This window comes from Apiospora aurea, assembly GCF_038362705.1.
Source record: "Apiospora aurea strain CBS 24483 chromosome Unknown utg000010l_segment0_segment0, whole genome shotgun sequence".
Taxonomy (NCBI): Eukaryota; Fungi; Ascomycota; class Sordariomycetes; order Amphisphaeriales; family Apiosporaceae; genus Apiospora; species Apiospora aurea.
The window spans coordinates 19,304-36,831 of NW_027117397.1; the positions used below are offsets into that span (position 1 = coordinate 19,304).

Below are 17,528 nucleotides of genomic sequence, written 5' to 3' on the forward strand. Positions count from 1 at the left end.
GAAGCATGCACTTTGCCACACACCTGCCCGGCGCCTAGCTTCCTCGGCATCATGGTCCCAGTAGGTCTGTCTGGCCGAGACGTCGGGTAAGCCCGGATGGCACCTGGATGACACCCATTACTCCCACACCTATCCAGGGTTTGGTTCCCGAACCGTCATCTTTCTTCCGTCGGCTGCACGTCTGCTCCGAGCATCGCGAAATTGCACTCACCGCTTTCAGATATGCACGACCGAATAGGACGTCCCGAGTAGCTTGAATCAGCAAGGGGGGGATGTGCAAGTAGAGCACCCCCGAGGAAGAGAGTTTCCCCTTGCGTTGCTTTGCATATGTCATTCCGCCCGTGCGTGCATACAAGTCAGGCCATGCGAGACCTCGTGGCCCACTGTAGATATGAGCAACAGCCGACTTGGCTGCGTCTCGGGCCGTGTCCTGGTGTCACCGACGGCGCCGGCTCACAGTCCCGCTGGCGTGGCCAAAACACGAACATTGGCCCAAGAGGCATGTTCGACTACAAGGGAGCGGCGCATTTGAACTGCGCCGCAACACCAGGGTCGTGGTGGTCAGCACCATCGACGGACGTCTGTTGGAAATAGGGGACCAGCAGGCGGTCCGAGCCCTTGTCGGCGTTGTGTGACTGAACTGGCCACGCTGCATACCAATGCTACTCCGGATTCCTTTGACATCTGCAGGTGACAGGCGACAGCGTGAGGGTGGGGCGGGACGAGAGGGGCAAGGCCTGGGGATTGGCCTTTGTTCAAATTGCGGACAGGGGCTGTTGCTTCTAACCGACCTCTTGGCAACCGCGGGACTGGGTTGAGCCCGGCCAGTTGGGAGCAGGCAAAGACGACGCGTTGCGTTGTTTCTTTTCCTCTCCTTCCAACGTGCGCTTCTCGGTTGGCCGGTCATGGGAGTTGGAAAGGCCATACATATTGCGGTCGATTTCTAGCAGACCTTTTCCAGCAAATGGGGACTTAAGCCGAAAGCTATCGGGCTTCCTCTTGCATCTTATCTCGCCCGCCAAGTAGCCACAGACCGCGGCCTGAACCGAATACGCCTACCTAATCTGAATCCTCGGACGCCAAAGAGACCACAATGGGCAGCTCCGGCAACGCCTCCACCTCGACCGATCCACTGTTTACCAAGGAGCTGCCCCCCGCCCCCCGGAGAGCGAGTCCAGCGGGTCGCTCGCGACCACTCCATTGGCGGGTCACCAAGGCCACCCAGTCCATGTAGCCTCCTCCGTGAGTACAACCGCGCCAACCGAGCAGACGGGGTCGGTCCTCATATATAGCCGCGGCTAATAATGTCCAGGCTCATACTGGTGCTGACGCTGAAGCTGCGGACGGGGCCGTCATCACCGGAGCCGAGAACTTCTGGCCGTCGGTGGACACTGACGATTCAGATACCCCGCCGGAGGGCGCGCCGGGCAGTCCGGTGAAACGGTATCAAAACACCACTTACCGATGGGGCTACTCAGGTCCAATGTAGTGGGCTAATAGCGCAACAGCAAAAGACCCAAGGGGCCTTCCAAGGCTGCCATCTTTTTCAGGGCAGTAGCCACCAGGCTTGGCAGGACGTTTAACACTCGCAAGTCGATGTTGATGCAAAACCCTCGTCGAGAGACGACATGCTGACTCTTACCCATAGGCTACCAAATACTACCCAACGACCAAGTATGCGACAAGACACTCTGGTTTATGCCCTCCGTCACTGACATTTGTATTTGCTATAGGTAGAGCGTGAACGAAACGGTATGGAACGAAACCCCCTCCAAGTTCGGTCACGTTGCTGACAACTGCTCAGAGCTTCAGCACAGACTGCTTCTAGAGATCTTCCAAGGAAAACTTCACCTTGCACCTGTTCGAGACCCAACAGTGGTCTTGGACCTGGGTGCGTCGCCTGGGATATGGGCTCTGGTCTGTATCACTCGATTGTTGATGTATGGCGTCGTGTGCTGACCAGAGCGTCGTGTAGGAGTTCGGCAAGTCTTATGAATATCAATGGGAAAGAACGGTCGACTGAACTGACTCGTGACCAGCAAAGCAACATCCAGGTTCCAAGGTACTGGGCGTCGACCTAGAACCTATTCCTCTCCAGCCGGAAGTGCCCAACTGTCGATTCCAAGTAATGAATATCACGGATGCGTGGACGTTCCAGCTCCAATTCGACTTCGTCCACCTGCGGATGCTGGGAGAGCTGCCGCCGCTGAGCGTGATCGACTCGCTCTACGAGAACCTGGCGCCCGGGGGTTGGGCGGAGTTCACCGAGTGGGTGCAAGTACTCCAGTGCCCGAACCATTCGGTCGAAGGTACCGCCTTTGAGAGATGGGACAGGGCCTACCGGCGAGGTAAGCTTGTCAGCACTGGTTACGCCTTGAGCGCAAGTCACTAACACGTCAACAGCGCTGAGCAAATTAGGGAGACCGGCCACGTTTCCGTACCACTACAAAGGCTTGTTGAAGAAGGCCGGGTTTCGACGCGTTCACGTGCGGAAATACGCCGTCCCGCTCAATGCCTGGCCCAACAGCAAGTCGTTGCAGAGGATAGGCAGTATGACCGCCACGAATTACTTGTCGGTAATCGAGATTCTATCTCGGGACCTGTTCGTCCACGTGCTCGGCTGGACGGCCCAAGAGTCAGACGCGCTTATTCGTCAGGTCCGGACCGACCTACAGGAACCCAACATACATAGCTTTTATACACTGTACGGTCGCTTTTCTATCCCCTTTCCGTATCCAGAAACGCTTGCTGATAGGTACAAAAGCCTCACGGTATACGCCCAGAAGCCGCGTGGTTAGTAGCAAAAGGACGGCTAATTTAGCTGGGCGTCGCATTGGATTAGAGAGTAAATAGCTGAAGCATAATGAATGGAATGATAGCCACCGTAGCCAACACCAAACTCCGCCTCCGCGCTGCATTGCGACACCACTGAGAACCAAGAGAACTATATTACCTTCGCAATAAGGGGAACGCCGTAGTATCTGGGCATGGATTCGCGTTATCATCAAACGGTCGCAACTGCGGGCCGTCTTTGTGCAGGCCGTCGCTGTCTCGGGTTATGCAATCCTGCCGCGGAGGATTTGCCCTTTTGATAATGGCCTGCATCCTGGCACATACGATTGTTTGCCCGGGACGCCGGAACTGCTACCCTGGCCTGCCATTGGCATTCCCACTTACCCATATGGACAGCCGGGTCCGCCTTGCATGATGCATGTGAACAAATGAAACAAATTCCAATGGTGATGAGCTCGCAGTCGAATGAACAAGGGGGTCAAAGTGCATTCCACCGAGGAGCCAATTCGGGTGATTCTCATGTTCCTCAACATGGCAAAAACAAGTGGCGTGATTGTGGTACACCCATTGGGCTTGGTTTGTTTCGTCGTACCGTCCGCAAGATGGGTGAGCTGTCCCGCATGTTCTCTGCATCCCGGGATCGTTCCCCGGAACGTGTCAGGGGGACGGACCCCTGGCCTGCTCACATGCTACACCGTAAACGGTCCGTTGATTGCAATGGGACCATGCATTCGTTATCTGCATACCATTTTACCGGGCCCGCTGGTAGCACTGGATTTAGCTGTGCCCGCCCGTGGCCCAGGTTCATTAACATCCATTGCTCATCTGTCCTGAGATCCTCTGGCCGGGAGGGGCGAGCGACGACACGACTTTTACCTTTTTTGCTCATCAGAACACAGAACTCCAAAATCAGTCGCCATGTCTTCTTCCGAAAAGGGCCCGATCTCCAGGGAGATTTACACGGAGAGGCTGCTGCGCTACATCTACGACTGGCTCGTCCTCGGGTTCAACATGAAGTACCTGTGGCGGTGCCCGACCAAGTCCGTGCTCCTGCCCTTCTTCAAGGAGAACTTCTCGGCCAACCACCTGGACTGCGGCGTCGCGACCGGTTACTTCCCGGCAGCTTGCCTAGAGGGCAGTGGTGGCTCGAAGCCGGATGAGGAGCAGAATCAGCGGCTTGCGCTCCTGGACTTCAACCCCAACTGCCTACGCGCCACCGAACGCGCCATCCTGTCTAGGGCAGGAGGTCGTCGTTGTCGGCCCATCGACATAGAACGCGTCGAGGCCGACGTCACGGCGCCGTTGTCCGCGACGCTGCAGCACGCCAAGTTCCGCTCCATCTCCATGTTTAACCTCTTGCACTGCGTCCCCGGCGGCGCGGCGCACAAGCTGCAGTCGTTCCGGACCCTGGGCCGGGTCCTCGAGCCCGAAGGCGGGGTGCTCGTGGGCTGCACGGTGCTGGGGGAGGAGTACGCGGCGCGGTGGTGGCTTAGCCGGCTGGCGGTCCGGCACATGAACCGGGTGGGCATGTTTCATAACCTCGACGACAACCGGGAGGATATCGAGAAAGCCCTTGGGGACGCGTTTGAGGATGTGCAGACGTGGCTGGTGGGCATGACCTTGCTGTTCAAGGCGAGGAAGCCGCGGGCCAACTTGTGACGACTATTGGCTTGGGCACCTAGAAGTTATGGATATGACGGTTGTGGAGACGGATCTTGGTACCAAATGTATATTCCTTAGTCTCTGGGCCCGTAATCCGAACCATCTGTGTCTTTGCCAACAGCGAACCGCCGACCGTCAGACTGTTTTTGAAACAGCAGGGGGCAAAGGTTTCGTAACGATAGACTCGTTTGTTCTCTCACTCTCGAGAGAGGAGCAGAGCAACTCTTGGCTTGTCCAAACGGTAGCGTTGGTCGCCTCATACGGGTCTCGTCCCCCAGCATGCCGGTGCTGTTGTTTCCGATCTCTCGAGCCCGGCGAGGTCCCGCAATCCCGCCGCAATCTCTGCGATGCGGCGCGCAGGGCATTCCTTCCAGCTTTCAGCTTCCCTAGCCGCCGGACGGCCCAGGAGCTCGTGGCTGGCAGGCTGCCGACGATGATGCCAACCACTTGCTCGGCGGTAGCGAGGATACCAGCCACCAGGTAGACGACTGTCTTGTCCTTGCTATCCACTGTGGCAATCTGATAAATGAGCCTGGCAATACTCGCCAGCGGAGCTATGGTCCCGAAGGCGAACAAGGAAACCACGGCCCACTTCCTGCTCTTGCTCATCTGCAATTTCCAAACCGACGCCACGGGGACGAAGAGGATGGCGAAGTCGCTGACGATGTTGACAATCGAGGCAAATATAATGACCAACCACTGGTTCGTGCAGGAACTGCCCCAAGGGAGTCCGTAAGGGACGCATTGCAGGGCGAGAGCGAGGACGAGGGAAACGGTGTAGATGACGTTCATCCAGATGACGCCTTGGATCAGCCACCAGAAGGTTCCTTTTCGGTCCACCCCGACGGGGAAGAAGATGCGGATATAGAGCAACAAAATGGAGAGCTTCACGAAAAGGATAGAGACCCGTGCGACCATCTGGTTGATGTTGAAAATCTGGATCGTGTTAGCAAAGGTTTCGCGAGCGGATTTGAATGGCAATCTCGAAATCCCTACCTTCGTGTATATCCGGAGCTCAGATTCGGGGACGTCGTCGATAGCAAGACCGCCACCGTGCCGCATCAGGACGAGGTTCAAAGCGCACATCCCCAGAGTCCCTGCGGTGCCCACCACCATGGTCCCTGCAACGTATTAGCGTCTGGCTTGCCCGTTGGGTTCGGTGCAGTGTCTCTGTACAGTCATCCCACCATAGCTGATGATGGACACGGAGCCGGGTGTATATCCGAGCCAATAGCACACTGGTGCTGAGTACTGCGAACGTGGTCGAGACGCCGATGATGGCGGCCGGCGACGTGGGGGCTCGCTCAGCGGCACCCGAAACGAAATGCTCTGCAGCCATGGGAGCAGGGGACGGTCATGAGCCTGCTGTGCTCGTAGCGCAAAGGGTGTCATGAACAATGACAAAAATCCACATTTGGCCTATGCCACTTGAGAGGAAGAAGAGGGCCGTGGGCATATATGTCCGAATAGCCCGGCGTGCGGCACTCGCATGCGCGCAGGTGTTGGACATGAGGAGTTGTGGCGCGGCGTAGGACTCGTGTAACCACACGCGTCTTATTAAGCCGGCTGTGTCCCGTTGGGTGTCCCATTTGGATATCTATCCCGTATGTGGCAAGGCTGTGCCACAAGGCCAGCCGAGGCATGCGGGTGAGGTCCAGGATAAAAATAACCCACAGATCCAATCGGGCCTGATATTAGCGCTGGCAAAAATGGGGGTTGTCGATCACGCACTCACTCCGGCCTTCATGTGGACAGATCCAGATCATGTCATTGCATGGTCGCGTTACATTATTGTTGCGGCACAGGAGCATTCGGCAGCACCAACACCAAGCGGGGCTTGAAAATCATTCGCCTGGTCTGGAAACCCTTCCGGCCTCTTTTCCAACTTGGAATTTCGTTGTTCATGCTTTCCGGTTTCTGGTATAACCACTCCGAGCGGCATATGTTCCCTCCTTGACATGGGTTTCCGGAACGATTCAGCCTTCTTTCTCGGCGCAACATGCCTGCTGGCTGCCACAACTGCAAGCGCGGTCCAACTCAATATCACGGCAGTCACAGCCGCCAATAGAAAGTCCGCACTCGAGTGTTGGCAGCTAGACGCGCCGTTCATTGCGTCCAAAACAGCCGGCATCAGCGGTAGTGCTATCGCGAAACTCGGAGCCGTAGACAACGTCAATTTCTCGGTTATTCCTCCCAATTTTGTGAGCCACAACGCCACGACGTCTAAAAATAGTCGCCGACCTCAGCCTGACAGATGGGTCATGATAACGGCCGGCCTGGCCCATATGACCATCCCCGGCGACGGCTCGGACGGTGTATACATCCAGGGAGGCCAGTTTGGCTTGCTCTTCGCAGCCGATACGGCCGGGCTTGGCGAAGGGCACTACACGACATAATACCCCGGAAATACCGAAACCACGGCGCTCGTCACCCCGACTCGAAACGGATCAATCCCGGACCACCAGCTTGTGCGCTCCGGGCCCTGCCAAATGACCGAGACCCTGAGTTTCAAAACACTGGCCGGAGCGAGCTCCTGAGCAAGTCTCTGGCGCCGGCGGGTCATGCACATGGGCAAATGGGCTTGGCTTGTCCGTCTTTCAACTCGTGGCATCACAATAGGCATGCGCAATCTACCTGCACGTCTGGTTTTCTGATATTGCCGCAAAGGCAGGACTAGAGCTTGTTCGCCAGGGTCTCCTATCTGGTAACTTGTGGCACTAGAAGGGTACACTTGTTTGCAGCGTTCTCTCTGTCTTCTTCCTCCATGCCCTTGGCTTGCCGAACTACACGAGAATGCCGACTACCTTGACCGCCACAAAGTCTGTCTGAACCAACCGGATATGAGAATACCCCTTCCAAACACGTGCCCGAACAAGATCGGAAGCCCGAACCTGAACCACGTGGCGGGCTGCCAGAGCCTGGGCACGGGCAGCAGGGCGTCGTCTTGCCGGGTACGTTTGCTGCTGCTGCCGGAACTCTTGGCCGCCACCACCGGCTGCCCCGTGAAGGCCTCGACGGCTTCCAGCAGGATCTGGGCCGTCTCCTGGGGCAGGCTCAGGAACGGCGAGTGGCTCGTCGGGAGCTCGCGGTGCTGGACGTCGGCGCCCATCTCCCGCGCCATGCCGATTTGCATGCGCTGCGCCACGACGGGGTTGCCCTGGTCTTCGGACGTGCCCAGGTACCAGACGGGCACGTCCCGCCAGCCGGCGTAGGCGTGCTCGCCGCCCTCGAACAGGGACTTGAGGCTCTGGCTCGTGAGCTGGGAGACCCAGTACTCGGCCTCCTCCGCGGGAACGTCGTGGTAGAAGAGCCGGTGCGTGTCCGCGGCGAGTTCGGCGTAGCCCGTGTCCTCGTTGATGCGCCAGAACGGGGGCGGGTGGCCGCGGAAGAGGTCCATGAAGGCGAGCCCCGTGAGGGTGAAGCCGGACGCGATGAGGATGAGGCCCACGACGTGGCCCGTCGTCTGGGCCTTGATCTTGGCCGACAGAAGGCTGGTGCTCTGGGTGGCGGGCTGCTGTCCTCCTCCTCGCGGCTTGGCGAGGCCTTTGATGGCGCTGTTGGCCACCATGCCGCCGTAGGAGTGGGCGACGAGCACGACATCGCGGCCTTTTCGGAACTCCTTGGTCATGGCCTCGCGAACCACGTCGATGTCGTTTTTGAGGGTCCCGTTCGGGTTGTTCGACGCCGACGGCAGGGTGACGGCGACGCACTTGAGCTTGTAAATCCCCTGGAGGATGTGGATGATCTGGTCGTAGCACGCGGGCTTATGCCACGCGCCTGGCACCAAGATCAGAGTTGGTGGGTTAGCCATGGCCGATGTGTGTATAAGAGTGGTTGGTATATAGACGTTTCCGAGAACCAAAGCATATGTACGAGTGAGGGGGAAGACGATGAAAACGTCGAGAAGAGTGACGGCTCATTATCACGGAGCGCGGTGACCGACCTTTTTTTTTTTTTTTTCCTAATGGACTGCTAGCTGAAAAACTAGCTATAGGCTGAACATGATAAGCACGAGGCAAAGTTAGGCCGAGATGCGCTAATGACGAGAAGCTGATGAAGTCGTCGGGCCATGTGATTCGCGGATATCATCAATGGAGTGGGACCAGGCGAACGGCAGCCCAATCCAAGCCGAGCTGAGCTAGCCGCAGCGCGACTTCATGCGCCGTCGTCGGTGGTGTTGATACACTCTAACGTGACAACAGACTCTCCATCCACAAGTACCCAATTCGTTATCATTGGCACGTCTCCTCTCTTCTCATTCATGCAGAATGTGCATCGTACCACTCGAGAACGTGGCCAAATATTATTACACCGAGCATGCCTTCATGGCGTTACACAGTCTGTTAAAGGCAGAGCCATCAACTTCCCACTCTTACCTTGCACTGGAAATCCTACATACATCACCCCGGAGTACCTCAAACCGAGCCTACCGTTTTCTGCTGATCTTCCGATCGCCATAGTCGTCCCAATGGGCCGTTTCGCTGGCATGCGAGGTGATTCTAACGGGGGTGCTCCATGTCAGCCACTGCTTACTCGAGCCGAAAAAGGGGGCTAATGCCCGGGCTACTCACGGCGCCCTGTCATCGTGGTCCCGGTCGAACCCCTCGGGGCCCCAGCGCCTCTCCATCTCGAGGCGGTGCGCCGACTTGGGCGCGCCCTGCGCGAGGCGGATCTTTTCGAAGTAGACGGAGGCCGCGTAGAAGACGCTGCTGGTGGCGCCCGCGTTCGACCCCTGCTTGTGGCGGAAGTCGGACAGCTGCTTGGGCTGGATCCCCTTGCAGCGCGTGGGCGACTTGAGCCCGTGGGCATAAATATCGCGGCAGAACTGGGCCTGGGTCAGGCCTTTGTGGGCGAGCAGGTGCGCGTCGATCTTCTCGCGGACCTCGGTGCAGGTGTCGTAGACGGGGACCTCGTCCGTGTCCTCGCCCGGCAGGTGGATACCGCCGATATCCGGGATCGAGGGAGGTGCGCCGCTGGTGCTGCCCGAGTTTGGGGCAGGCGAAATAGGCGAGACGAGTGCGCTCGCCGTTGCGCTTGTGCTGGCACCAGCACTTGCGCCAGGGTACGAGGCTCCGTCTGCGGTGGCGGCGGTAAGGGCGGCACGGACGGCCGCAGTTTGGCGACGCTTGTTCGGATCGGGCAACTTGAGACCCGCGATCTCTCGTTGCTTGAACCAGTCCCAAGCGTGGATGAAAGCTTTGCTCGTCGCGCCTCGGAAGGCCCCGCGCATTTTCAGGAAGATGTTGACAGACGCGTTGCTGACTTCAATGGCGCCGCAGAACTCGGTCTTCTTGAAGACGCCACTCTCGACGACCTTGGTGATCTTGGCGCGGATCTGGTCACAATGGAGGTCAAAGTACATTTCCGAAGTATCAATGTGGCTCAAGCTCTGCTTGTAGTTGTCGATGGCGTCCTCGAGGCCGGCGGAAGAGGCCTTGCGCTTCCCGCCAGCAGCCGTGACGGCCGTGTAGTGTGCGTCCTGGGCCCGCTCGACGGCGGGCTCGATGGCCTCGTCGAGCACGCGGAAGGCGATGGAGCTCCTCGTGGGGATGCGGAGGCGCGTGCTCTCCACCGCCGCCTCCCGTATCATGGCAAAACGGTCCCCCGAGCGCCGGCTGTCACGGAGCTCTTGCAGGGCGCTTTCCAGGCGGCTCTGCTCGGGGCTTTTGAGAGCCCTCTGGATCCTGTCGGACTCTTTTCACCATAGCTTCTCTTCGCCCTCCGAGTCCCAATGCCAGTTTGCACGGGCGACCGGGGAATTTTGAGGGGAGCAGAACCGAAAGAACTTTGGCAATCGTTTGCCTTGGCTGGGAGTGCGTTCACCAAGCGCTCCCCACAGTGGTGTTGGTGGCTGCAACCAATCAGACGCGCTGCTGCTGTCCAAGTCGGACGGGGGAGAGAGAGAGAAGCTCCTCGCAACTTACCATTCGTGATGTTTCAGCCATCTTGACAATTTGACATGACTGAAAACCAGTAGTCAATCAGTCAATCATCACTGATGGCGAGAATGAGATGGGCATCGTATGCGAAACGGTCGCGACGGCTCAGATCGCAGACGGGCCTGCGCGCTCTGACGATGGATGATGCTACCCCGCAACGACACTGAGACGCGACAGCGACCAAGGCAACTAAAAACTGGCCGAACCATCCATTCGCGCCAGGCAGCCAAAAAGATACCCTCACAATCGCGTCTTCACCCTAGGAGACAGACGAATTGGCATTGAATATGGTTGTTGAAAATTACATCGTCACTACTTATGTGAACAGCGTGAGCTTGCGGGGGCTTTGGTCGATTTTTGTCGAGGGGGCAAAGACAGCTCCAACGGTGCCAGATCTTTGTTGACAGGTTGTCAGCAGTGTCAGCATGTAGCATCGTGACAAGAAGCTGGGACAATCTTGGGAGAGAACGAAATAGTTCGATAGCTAATGACTTTGGGGTCTGTAGTGTTGGGGCAATTGGGCTAGATAGCGTGAAGTGCATTGTCTTTTCATTGTAGGACACCCATCACCGTGGGGTTTTTGCACTGCCTTTTCTGACCTGGACAGAAGACGGAATAAGCACAACGGCCTTTACCTCCCTCCTCGCATGTTGGATTTGGTCCCAGATACACTGGCTGATATCCGCGCGAAATCAGCTGATGCGGGATGTTCCTGCTCCGTCAGCGAGCTTCGTCACGATGCGGCTGGAACCGACGTGTTCTCGTGGTGGGAGATTTACGAAATAGCGACATCATCATGGCCCCGAAGCCCCCGTTGCTAGGGTCTTGCATATGTGTGGGGTGAAGATGGGTTGGTACTCCTCGTTTGCACAGTTGTCCAAACTCAGGCCCCAGACGAGGCCGACTGGCCCTCAGCAAACATCGTGAGAGTGATTCTACGATTCCTCCCCGTTGCGACGGATGCGGATGAGACGTGGGGTGATTACTTCTTTACGCACATGCCCGCCCCAGTGGCTTTACCTGCCTGCAAGCCAGCGCCGCAATCCCACGGCGGCTACGAGTTCCCCGAGCCCACATTGTTACCCCATTGAGACAAGTTCGAATACATTAATGAATCAATAAACGAGAGCGGGAGGTAGCAGATAGCTGTATCGGATATAACGGTGCAGAGAAGCCGGTCGCAAAAGCCTCCGGTCATCGGCGAAGACCCCCATGAAGTCCTGCCCCTTACTTGAGGATGCTACATAAACAATGCCGTCAGGTTCATGACAGTGTACATGCAATTCTGCCAGCAGAGTTGGGATAAGAATAGCAATGCGGCCTTCGCAGAAGGGTTTGGCGGTTTGTTTCAATGCAGACTGAATATGCGGCGGCGACGTTTTGAAATGCCATGCCCGCATGGATGGAGTTTGGTGGATAGCTGGAAAACGTTTCCTCTCTCTTTTGCTGAGGTCTGTCTGACATCAAGTTCTTACAGTTCCTGTGTCTCTGTCTGCCACCCACCCCCATGCCTGCCAAGCTGCCAAGCTGCCAAGCCTACGGTAGGATTCACCCCCACGCCTCGAAACGAGACAGACTACCGGCAGCCATGCGGCCGCGTGACCTTGTAAAAGCAATTTCAAATGCATTCCGTTCACCGAGCCGCCCACTGTGACCGCCTCCAACGAACTCGGGGGCAATTAAGGCATGCAATGCAGCGTGGTCATCTCGCATGAAGACACTGCAGACTGTCAAGCTTGAGTTGTGATGTGCTGTACATACGGTGGGATTCGACTCATTCGAGACGCACTTGGCATCCAGTCAGATGTGCACATGCATCCATGTGGGCAGGCAGACAAGTTACAACCCGAACAAGCGCATGTCGGCGGTGAAGGAATTCGAAATGGGAGGGATGGCAGGATGGGCTTCTGGGGATGGGAGATGCTTGCTTTCTAGCTTTCGTGTCTGTCCGTTCCCAGTTTTGTGGCGGCCGAGCTTGCAAGCCAAGCACCCAGCAGTCAATCATTTCGCAACGTGGGCGCATCCAGGGGCGCAGAACAAGGTACGAGGCCAGGACGTGCAGTGCTACCTACCTAGGTAGTCATACGGGAAACACGGGCTGGCAGACGGTGTACTGCTACATGACACGACACTCTGCACTGGCTGGCGCGTCCTCGCAAAGGCTAATGCTAATCCAGGCACAGACTCGCACACATACCTGACAGCTGAGACGATCAATCCGGTTCAGATGATTATCGGACACCGCTCGAAACGGCTGGGTCCAAGTTTCCCGCCGCCTCCAGCTGCCGCAGCAAGCAGGAGAAGAAAGGGGTCATGCGAGGTCGATGTCGGTCTTGTAGGGTCTCTGGGCAGATACCAGCATACTGCCTAGACAAATGCGAAGGCTCTCCAACAGTCTCGACAAGTCGACTATCGACTTACTTACTTGGTTAGACTCAAGATCAGCAATCTCGCACACCGACCGGTCGACGGATGGTGGAATGGTTTGCCACCCTCCTGCAGCGGCCTTGGTGCCTTTGTGCCTGCTGGGCGCTCTAGAACACGAGCGAGGTGGGCGAGGGTTTAGCGAACCTTGGCAACCGCCTTATCAGCCTCCATTTGCTAGGCCTGCTACGCTTCCTAGACCAATCCCAGGCATTCCCAGGGCCGGTAATAGTTCCAATTAGCCCCAGCTTCCCCCGGATCAGGGACCCCGATGCTCCCCGCTGGGCGCCCTAATGCACTGGCACCTCCCAACCTACGCTCCAGCGCCTCCACTGCTCTGTTCCCACTGTAGATCGTGCCCACACTGGGATGGCCGATCCCCCCGACGGCGAGGATGGCCAACCAAGCTGCATTCAGGCTTCTAGGCCAGCCTTTGCTGAGCTGAGAACAACACAAAAAGTCTGAAACCCGAAAAGCCAGAAACCAACCGGACCCTTACGTTGGCAAAATTGGACCGGCCGCCTTTGTACTAATTGCTTCACCTATTTTTGGCCCCCTGGCCTGTTTTCTAGGCACATTTGCGGGAGATCCGCACTCGGACCCGTCGGCCAGATTGACTGTCGACTTGCTTATATTTATTTCCCCGTCCTCCTCCTTGGACACCTCGCCCACGCCGTTTTCGACTTTTCATTCCTACGTGCTTTCTTGAATCCATGACACAAAGTACACCATAGACTTTAACAACAAGACACTTATCTGCATTCGCATTTTACCCAAAGACACGACACACATACGGGAAGGGCCAATAATATGCAACTACGCAACGTGACCTCTACCTTTGGATCACGACTACTGCGCTCTTCGTTAACAGCACCCTCGGCCCCCTGGCCTGCCGACCATGTGTCGCTCCCATCGCCCGAGCTGAATTGGCTCGACCTCGCACCTTCGCGACCGCCATTGAGACCACCGCTGCTGGCCTTGGTTCCACCCCCGAAGACCCCTTTGCCCACATCGGCGCCTCCCTCCACGGGCGCTCAGGTCGCAAGTATGTCATCAAGCAGGTCCTCCAGGACCGGCAAGACCGCCACGTCTACCTGGCCGAGGCCGACCAGCAAAAGTTTGTCCTCAAGACGCTCTTCGAGCCCGAGTACAACTACGCCCTCTCGTTGCAACAAAGGTTCGCCGACAGCCCCTACCTGCGCGCCGTCCGCGACACCATCCCCGGCGAGAAGATGTTCGTCAACGAGTACCTGAGCGACCACCTGCTCAACTTCGCCTGGAAAGATATTTCGTTGAGCACCCAGAAGCGCATCCTGCGGGACGCCCTCCGCGGCCTCGCCCGGATGCACGCCCACGACATTGCCCACCTCGACATCAAGGCCAACAACATCATGGTCGACTACCACGAGACCGAAGAAAAGGGCATCGTGGTCGACAAGGTGCAGCTGTCGGACCTCGAGGACTCGACGCACATCCCGCCCCGGCAGGCTCTGCGCGGCATCCAGGTGGGCAACCATTGGTGGCGGAGCCCCGAGGCGCACGTCAGGGGCGCCATCAACAAGCAGACCGACATCTTCTCCTTTGCCATTGTCAGCATCTTCCTGCTGCTGCGCCGCGTCATCTTCTGGATGGACATGCCCCAGGGCGGACACAACATGGCCCAGCAGAACGACCCCAGCTTCGCCATCCTGGAGCGCCAGATCTCCCATTTCGCCGAGTGGGACGACCTGGACGACTTCCTCGAGTACCTGGGCCGCAGCCACCCGTGGCGGTCCAGCTTCGACAAGATGGCCCGGTCCTTTGGACAGGGCAACCCGCGCCGGCCCTTTGCCATGTGGAAGAGCGACGTGCTCGACGCCGACTTCAAGGACCTCATCCGCAAGATGACGCACTTTGACCCCCGCAAGCGCATCACGGCCCAGCAGGCCCTCGAACACGCTTGGTTCCAGGACGTCGCGAACTAGAGAGAAGAGCCATTGCATTTGTTTTCATTCATGCACATACGATATACCGGGTTATGAAATGGGAGCGTTCATCCACCTGACGCCGATTGAGGTTACGATGGCGGCAGCAACGGGAGACATTTTAGATAAAAGTTATTTCCTTGGGTTTCATTAGACGATAGACACACACAGTTAGAGAGATACCCCTTTTGTCTAATACTTAATCACTATTACATACTGTCCATTGCACTGTCCCTTCTTGTTTTGTATGACAATGACCATGGCTATTGCATTGATTGCAGCCAGGGAGCAACTTCAATCAGAACCTACCCAGATTGACACTGCATCTACCGTACGTCAAAGGTGCGAATTGCGGTCTACACTCAAGGGCAAAGCCAGATAGTATCGCCCGCACCCCGGACCACGAATAATCGTACGGGTAGATGCAGTGTTGCAATCTCGCTGCCTGGTGGCTGCAGCTAGAAAGAGCAAACGCTGCGGCGTCCTGTACAAATTTCCAGCTTCAGACGGTGAATTTGACACGGGCAGACAGGGGCTGACTGCCGCTGACAGGGGTGGCGTTGGGGTGGAAGCGCCGCCTAAACTTACGGCTTGACTGATAAAACGCGCCACCGCTTGCAGCGCAGCGCCAAAACGACGCCCACAAACGCTGTTAGATAGTACATGCGGCAAGAGAATTACAGTTTCGCTATAACGAACATGCTCGAACCGACGTACTTGACATAGTTAGGCTCGCCCTGTCTTGTAATTACTACGCTTGAACTGGTGGTTAAACGAGGGCGTTAGTGCGGTCGGTCGGCGGGGGCGCTGGAGCCTGCATTTCTGTCAAGACGGACTCGATCATGATGGTTCAACTCAAGCAAGAAGCCCGCCGTTACCAAAGTCTTTGTAATGAAAATGGTATGCTCTCTTGGAGAGGGCACGGCGTCTTCTGCAGATTAACCAATGATCAAATGATATTCGTGGCAGATAGAGAGACAGGCCACACTACAGCTTGTCAAGGAGATTGGTTCCCGTCAAGGATAGAAACTACCTAGGTACGCATCCAACTCCTTTCAATGCGCAAGTCTACATCAGCCAAGGGTGGATGGGAGTCCTACAAGGGGAGCAGTCGTACACGAGACACGCGCTAAAGACAATATCAAATCCTTTCTTTCCAGAACCGCTCAGCATGTGCATCTCTGCTCGTCAAACGGCGGTCAGTGATTCTACCGGCCCCTTCAATTAACAACCACCGCCGCCTCCACCTCCATCGCCGCCGCCTCCTCCACTACTACTACCACCACCACCGTCACCGAAGCAGCCACCGCCCCCGCCATCACCGCTATAGCCACCACCACTCCAACCAGCGTAGGAAACGTTATTTCTTCGGCTTCTACCGCCTGTTGTGCGGCCCGCGGAGGACCAGCCCGCGCCGGAGGTCCACAGCGGCTGCTGCTGCTGCTGCTGCTTCCCGCTGCTCATGGGTGGATTCGAGGACGCCGCGACGGGCCGAGGAGGTGGCGCGGCATAGCCGGACTCCTTCTTTCCGGACTTCAAATACGTCAGTTGATATGCTCAGAGGCCATGAGTGGTCTTCCTGAGGGAACACCGCAGAGTGACTCACAGTAAAGCACATGATCTTTTCAATCAGTCTATGTGTTATTCAATGTATCTGCAAGCGCGTATGCCACCGCCAAAGGCAATGTCTGATTCTTTCTTTTCAAATATCGGTGAGAGTGTTCCAGGATAGATACAGAAGGATGAGAGGCATGGCAGCAAACTCTGCTGTGTAACTTGACAGGGCTTATATATACTTATCCGTGTGTCCACAGAGGACTGTATCTTGACATGGTGTCGCCTCTACTATCTCTCCGAATGATCATCTCCTCGTGACGCACTTGGGGCTCTGGGCAATCCAGGCTGACGAGCTGTATACGGGACTCGATACGACTGAGAGGCTATGCCAAGGCGGTGCGAGCTATTGCTAGGGCTTACTATAGGCATATAGACACTTTCAAAGATATTGGCAAGGCATTCAGGCATTCTTTTCAGTGCGTAAGTAGTCATATCAGGAATCCGGGCTTTCCAGAATCTTGTCTTGCAAAGGGATTGGCGCGGCTCGGAGCCCCGACCTTAGATGAGGTTGAATGGTCCAACATCAGGCATAATGGTATGCCTTGGGCACTCACACCTGAGATGCGGCCCAGTGACCGGTTTAGAGGCTCATATTGTCTCTCTCTATGTGTATCGGAGCCCTCGCAGAGTAGCTTATGCAGCATCTAAAACGGTGTAGATAAGATCATGTCAAAAATTTTATGTCATTTAAAATCGCTTGAAGACACGCAAGCCAATTGTACCAAGAACCCCAGTGATATCTGTTTTGTTTTTCTTCGAGTTACCTCGCCTCCTAAATACCACCACCAGATATTCTTCTGCAACTCATGCGCGCACGCACGGGCAAGGACTTTGAAATGGTTGGTCCAAGCTCGCGGCGTAACAATTGAACCTCGGCCGCTGCATTGGCGTTATCATCAAGTAACGGTAGGATATCAGATCGATGAATCATTTCAGCCTTGCTTTTGCATAACAAGTTCATGGGAGTTTGACTACCCGCTGCCAGACCACAGCTTATATCAGATGACATCGGTGTCGCTAATGCAGGAGAGCTTTGATAATGCAAGGAAAGAGCCAACCCCGTGTGGCTGGTTTGGTGTTAGGAAGCCGCGGGCGGGAATAGGCTTTGCCTCCCGAAGAACTTATCATA

At 56.5% G+C, this 17,528-nt stretch overlaps 8 protein-coding genes across 8 annotated transcripts; 4 read left to right on the forward strand and 4 right to left on the reverse strand.

Moving 5' to 3' along the window:
* Positions 1 to 1,093: 1,093 nt before the first annotated feature.
* Positions 1,094 to 2,798, forward strand: PG986_014042 (uncharacterized protein; the record flags this gene model as incomplete). Its single annotated transcript, XM_066850264.1, has 6 exons — positions 1,094 to 1,207; positions 1,313 to 1,435; positions 1,734 to 1,752; positions 1,805 to 1,891; positions 2,040 to 2,348; positions 2,404 to 2,798. 6 exons carry the CDS (start codon positions 1,094 to 1,096, stop codon positions 2,796 to 2,798), a joined length of 1,047 nt encoding a protein of 348 aa, XP_066692502.1.
* Positions 2,799 to 3,711: 913 nt separating this feature from the next.
* On the forward strand, positions 3,712 to 4,452 carry PG986_014043 (uncharacterized protein; the record flags this gene model as incomplete). The annotated part of the gene is made up of 1 exon (XM_066850265.1): positions 3,712 to 4,452. One exon carries the CDS (start codon positions 3,712 to 3,714, stop codon positions 4,450 to 4,452), a length of 741 nt encoding a protein of 246 aa, XP_066692503.1.
* Positions 4,453 to 4,529: 77 nt separating this feature from the next.
* On the reverse strand, positions 4,530 to 5,794 carry PG986_014044 (uncharacterized protein; the record flags this gene model as incomplete). Its single annotated transcript, XM_066850266.1, has 4 exons — positions 4,530 to 4,564; positions 4,656 to 5,391; positions 5,452 to 5,576; positions 5,632 to 5,794. The coding sequence occupies 4 exons, from the start codon at positions 5,792 to 5,794 to the stop codon at positions 4,530 to 4,532; spliced, it is 1,059 nt and encodes a 352-aa protein (XP_066692504.1).
* Positions 5,795 to 6,413: 619 nt separating this feature from the next.
* Positions 6,414 to 6,851, forward strand: PG986_014045 (uncharacterized protein; the record flags this gene model as incomplete). The annotated part of the gene is made up of 1 exon (XM_066850267.1): positions 6,414 to 6,851. One exon carries the CDS (start codon positions 6,414 to 6,416, stop codon positions 6,849 to 6,851), a length of 438 nt encoding a protein of 145 aa, XP_066692505.1.
* A 404-nt stretch (positions 6,852 to 7,255) lies between these two features.
* On the reverse strand, positions 7,256 to 8,266 carry PG986_014046 (uncharacterized protein; the record flags this gene model as incomplete). The annotated part of the gene is made up of 1 exon (XM_066850268.1): positions 7,256 to 8,266. The coding sequence occupies one exon, from the start codon at positions 8,264 to 8,266 to the stop codon at positions 7,256 to 7,258; it is 1,011 nt and encodes a 336-aa protein (XP_066692506.1).
* Positions 8,267 to 9,022: 756 nt separating this feature from the next.
* PG986_014047 (uncharacterized protein) lies at positions 9,023 to 10,400 on the reverse strand (the record flags this gene model as incomplete). The annotated part of the gene is made up of 2 exons (XM_066850269.1): positions 9,023 to 10,147; positions 10,380 to 10,400. 2 exons carry the CDS (start codon positions 10,398 to 10,400, stop codon positions 9,023 to 9,025), a joined length of 1,146 nt encoding a protein of 381 aa, XP_066692507.1.
* Positions 10,401 to 11,240: 840 nt separating this feature from the next.
* PG986_014048 (kinase-like protein) lies at positions 11,241 to 14,782 on the forward strand (the record flags this gene model as incomplete). Its single annotated transcript, XM_066850270.1, has 2 exons — positions 11,241 to 11,248; positions 13,690 to 14,782. 2 exons carry the CDS (start codon positions 11,241 to 11,243, stop codon positions 14,780 to 14,782), a joined length of 1,101 nt encoding a protein of 366 aa, XP_066692508.1.
* Positions 14,783 to 16,006: 1,224 nt separating this feature from the next.
* Positions 16,007 to 16,400, reverse strand: PG986_014049 (uncharacterized protein; the record flags this gene model as incomplete). Its single annotated transcript, XM_066850271.1, has 2 exons — positions 16,007 to 16,315; positions 16,389 to 16,400. The coding sequence occupies 2 exons, from the start codon at positions 16,398 to 16,400 to the stop codon at positions 16,007 to 16,009; spliced, it is 321 nt and encodes a 106-aa protein (XP_066692509.1).
* Positions 16,401 to 17,528: the final 1,128 nt, after the last annotated feature.